The sequence below is a fragment of the Cyprinodon variegatus genome, unplaced genomic scaffold (genome assembly GCF_000732505.1).
Source record: "Cyprinodon variegatus isolate N-32 unplaced genomic scaffold, C_variegatus-1.0 Scaffold223, whole genome shotgun sequence".
NCBI classification, from domain to species: Eukaryota; Metazoa; Chordata; class Actinopteri; order Cyprinodontiformes; family Cyprinodontidae; genus Cyprinodon; species Cyprinodon variegatus.
This window is the reverse complement of record NW_015150676.1, coordinates 196641-201455: the sequence shown is the minus strand read 5'-3', so window position 1 is coordinate 201455 and position 4815 is coordinate 196641. Positions and strand designations below refer to the sequence as shown.

The 4815-nt window shown below is 39.4% G+C and overlaps 2 protein-coding genes across 2 annotated transcripts in view; one reads left to right on the top strand and one right to left on the bottom strand.

Moving 5' to 3' along the window:
• The window catches only part of cep44 (centrosomal protein 44kDa), a 17728-nt gene extending 16888 nt beyond the window's left edge, over positions 1-840 (bottom strand). The window contains exons 1-2 of the mRNA XM_015380854.1: positions 773-840; positions 612-715 (exon numbers count right to left, since the gene is read on the bottom strand). Coding sequence (XP_015236340.1) covers positions 612-715; positions 773-840 — 172 coding nt within the window. The remainder of the gene's footprint in view (positions 1-611; positions 716-772) is intronic.
• fbxo8 (F-box protein 8) overlaps positions 629-4815 on the top strand; it is a 15764-nt gene continuing 11577 nt past the window's right edge. Inside the window, exons 1-2 of the mRNA XM_015380848.1 lie at positions 629-848; positions 4242-4344. Of these exons, the coding sequence (XP_015236334.1) occupies positions 4242-4344 (103 nt within the window). The 5' untranslated portion in view covers positions 629-848. The remainder of the gene's footprint in view (positions 849-4241; positions 4345-4815) is intronic.

Genomic DNA, 4815 nt, shown 5'->3' with positions numbered 1-4815 from the left:
GGTGGACTCAGATTTCAGCTTTCAAAAACCTACAATGCAGCAATTGAGTTGATTCCTTCCTGCTATCATCATAACCCCAAACCCTTTACAGGGGAACAGAAGATCTCGCCTATTCAGCCAGGCTAACAATCCCCTTTAATGACCCTCCTTTCAGAGACATAGACAGGTATGGAGCACTGCAGTGTAATAAAAGCCAAATGACCCCAATTCCAAAGGGGTGGACCTGTTCGCCTGTTCCAAATTTGCACGTTTTCAAAACAAAAGCAAGGCTTTGTTGGGCTACTGCATAAAACCTGGAACTCAACGCTATTTCTGACATTTTGAATTGAAAAAGCTTCCTAGATGGAAGAGAAACGTCTTCAAACTTGGAAACAAAGTCCGGTGGGTTTTTTGGGGGGAATGATTGATTGATTTAATTTTATTTTTTACATCCATACATTTTGTTTCTGCTGTCAAAAATGTAATTTAGAAAATCTATAATCACAGTTCTGATTAGTAGGAATCTAATTTTGACCAATAAGAGTCCTACTTTAGTGAAGGAAAAACAGAGAGGAGAGCGCTTTAATAAATGACACAATGGCCTGCCATAGCTAAGCTGCTGGGGAAAATACCAAGGATGATGAAGAAGATGATGACGTTGTCAGAGCTGACAGCGGAGGAAGAGGAGGGGCAGCGGTGATAGGTGTGAGATAATAGCAAAGCGGTATGGAAGCAGCTGCGTGAATCAGAGCAGCTGATGTGGATGTTCAGGTGACTGCGGGCTGCTCCTCACTGCCTGTGGCCGGACCCCAGCTGCTCCACTTGCCTCAGAGAGCAGGTCAGGCTGTCACAGGGATCCATAAACTCAGGTAGGCTGCGATAGTTTTTACCCTGTTATCTCCAAATAATCGTGTAACATTATCAATCAATACGCGAATCCTTTAACAAGCTACTGCTAAAAAACGTAGACATTTTATATTGTCAAGTTGAGCTAGCCTGATAAGCTAGCAGGGGGATTTCGGTCAGCTTTTGAGCGAAAGTAACACCAACCAATCAGATTTCTTCCTCACAGCTGCTGTCAGATATTCGACCAATGAGGGCGAAGGGAAGGCGGGGCTACGGGTCATACTAACGTGCTTACTGAAAGTTCCATCGGTGCTGTTTACAACAGTGCAGCGGATTTGTTTATGCAACTCAGCTGATAGAAGGAAAGCAGGACAGCCAGCTGCCATGTTAGCCTCATTCAGGACGGCTTCTCACCGCTATTTAGACATTAATAACAATAACTGCACTCCAAACGCCTTTATTGTTGACACATTAACCGATTTAAGGTTAGCTGGGACCAGCCTCCAGACGAAGGATTAGCGAACGAAACAAAAAACCGAACTAAATTCTCCTTATAAAGCAGATAAACAAGTGGTCCTGTAGTAAAAACATGGCGGAATGTTCTGGGTTGGTTTTTCTGCTCTTTCCTCTAGTGACCCAAATACTGTTGACCCAAAGACGCCCACACTGACCATGTTTTATGGCTTCAGCATTTTCGATTGTTACGTCATGTTTTACAGTTCAGCCCCAGTGCTTTCTACCTTTCAATCAACGACTTTGATCTACACAGAATCAGTGGAGAGAGCAGATGATAAGGCTGATGGGAAGGAGCCCCTTTAGATGAACAGGGAAACATGCTTGTTTACATCGATCATTGCTGTTTGTCTGAAAAATGCAAAGTATCTGACAGCTGCAATCCTAACAAAGGCTTTTTTTTTAGTTATTATTGAGAAGAAGCTAAATATAACTTGTATAATTTATCATCTACTGGAATTTTTCTGCTGTTAAAAGGGAGTTTTTCCTCTCCACTGTCGCTACAAGCAATCAACTGGTTTACCTTAGACAGAAAACTTTGAATCAATCTGACTGGATGATCTGGTGAACCTTGAGATGACGTGCTGTGATGAATTGGCACTATATAAATAAACTGAACTGAATTAAATTATAAATGAATAATTTGTTTTAACTGGTTTATCAGCAGTAATAAAGAACAGATAGTTCAGAAGGTGCAAAGACATCAGATGTGCTTCATGCACAGTTGATTCACTTTCAAAATGTATTTAGTGTCCATTTATTTATTTATTAAATGTATTTATTTTCTTTAATCCCATTTTCTACAAAGTAAATTTGTTATGTGACAGATAAGATTTCAGCAGCTCAATAAATGTTTAGCTTACATCAAAAGTAGAACTGCAACTAACGATTATTTAGCAAATCGATTAATCTGTTGATTCTTTTTTCGGATGAATCGATTAATAATCAGCAAAAGGTTCCTTAAAAAAGATTTTTTACTAACTGAAACCAGTTGAAACTAAATCTTTTCCCATGGAGGAGTTCTGGATAGACCAGATTGACAGATGAAAAATGTTTTTTCATCCTAAATGCAAAATGTTTATCTATTTTTAATACAATCTTGGTATAATTCCTGCTCTAAGTGGGTCCCTCTGTTAGCTAAAGGCCTTATTAAGAGCCTCTATACTCCAGTTAACGATTAATTGATTATTAAATGATTTAATTATTTCAATAATCGATTAATCTGATTAATTGTTTCAGCCTTAATAAGAAGTTATCATATTTTTATTAGACAAAGCCTTCTGCTTTGCATCAGAACATAAACTGATCAAAGACTTTTATTTGGGTTAAATTCTTCTCATGGGTCCAACTCTTAACAATCGCTGCCTGTGAGTGGCTTTGGTTTTACTCTTGCCTCGTGGTATCATCTCCATCTTACTGAAAAATACACAGATCATCACCAGGTATTGAATGCACGGCTGAAATAAGTTGGTTTGACTCAAAGACAGACAGGACTCTGAGTCACCTTCAGATAAAATGATTTTCTGGATGTTTCTTTAGAGAAATGAGCCCAATAGAACTGTTCTGGCATAGAACTAGCATCTTTTGCAGGATGTTTTTATTGGGCAGGCTGGTTTCTTTGCTGCTTATTTTGTCACATTGGCTGCTCTCCAAACTCTCCTTCTTCATGCAGGCCTGCTCATTCTTGCCTGCTGCCTTGACTGATCAAGCTCTGCACTGGTGGCTCTCACTTCTGTAGTGGATCCTTCAGGCCAAGACATTCCTAAAGCCAGCTCGATATTCTTGAAAACTCCTAAATGCTGAAGTTCTTGAGCTTTCAGGGTTGCATCAGCTTTCTTCCCAGTAGATGGAAATAAAACGACGGCTGCTTATTTTCTCTGTGTTAAACGATGCTGCATCATTTCAGCTCTTCTGTCTCCAAGTTCAACTCTTTAATTAGACCTAGACTGACATAGACTTGGGCTATGTTCCCACAGCAGCCTGAAGTGACCCAAATCCAATTTTTTTTTTTTTTTTTTTTTTTGCACACATGCGACCTCGATCTGATCTTTTCATTACAGTCTGAACAACACAGATCCGATACGAATCTGATCTTTTCAAATCCGACCTGTGTCTGTACGGCCAGATCGCATTCATCCGAACTGAACACCATTAATACCCGACAAAGGGCACTATTCTGGGTCTTGCTACGCAGAAGTTGCAAGCAAAACAACAACCATGGCAGATGATGATGCAGAGAGCAGTATTTATGTTTAATCCTCTTGAAAAGATTGAGTTTTTAACGTTGGGAGAGATCACTAGATGTTCTCCAGCACTACCATCCATGTTTACTTCCATAAACACAGAGCACGCTCGCTATATGTGACGTCATTGCGTCCTCTACTGCGCATGCGGGACACTTGCGTTGTATGACTTCACACAGAAGATCACATACAAGTCGCATATATTTGGAAATGTGAACAGCAACGCAAAAAAAAAAAATCGGATTTCACAACAAAATCAGAATAGAGCATCAAGGCCTGAGGTGTGAATGTAGCCTTTGTCTAAGTCTAAGTAAGTCTAGACTTAATTAGGTTGATGAAGTGGTTTTAGCTGGACCCCAGTTACCCAGAGTGCTGAATGAATGGAACAAAATTATTTGTTTTTATTGAAGCTTTCAGAACAATTTTGCATATAAAGAAAAAAACAAAACAAAACCATCATGATGATCATGTCAAGAACTGAGGGAAGATTAATAAAGTCATCTAAATACTCTTCTAAACTCCCTGATTATGTCCAGTGATTGTGGTGGTTGGTTAACTGTGGCTGAGTGACAAAGAAAAGTTCATTTCCTGTCCTTATTAACTAGGTCTCCCAGGTTGTTTGTGTGCTGATCCCTTTAATGGTATGTGTCCTGCCTGCAGATGGGTCAGGCACTGTGGAGGCTTCCTCCCAGACAACAGCAGCAGCTTCAGGAAGAGCTGGCCGACCGCCTGACGGAGAGCGGAGGAGGAAAACAAGACCAAGGTATTTCTACCGCCTTCCTTCTACAACCCACAGTTATCCTGAATCCTTTGAGGGGGAAAAAAAAGAAGCTAAATCTGAGATTTAAAACATGAAAGAAGAGATGGAAGATATAGATACCTCTATATGATTTATTACCTCATGTTTTCACTGCTGACCGGAGAAATATCCGCCCTGTTTTACTGATGATAGACTTAAAAAATCATCACTGCAGGCAGAAAGTTGCAGATATTTATAATGGAAACAATGACTGCATCCTTACAGATGAAAATGGAAACTTTTCACCAGAGATAGAAAATGGATAAAGAATATATCTGTCTATAAAGTAAAGAAACTAGACATATGATTCTTTTTTTTTACATTTAACTTGATGAATTGTTGTTTTAACAAATAAATAAGGAAGAAAATTAAAAAGTAGAAGGAAACATGCATGATGGGTCTTCTTAAAGGTATAGTGGAGGATGTTCTATTTCC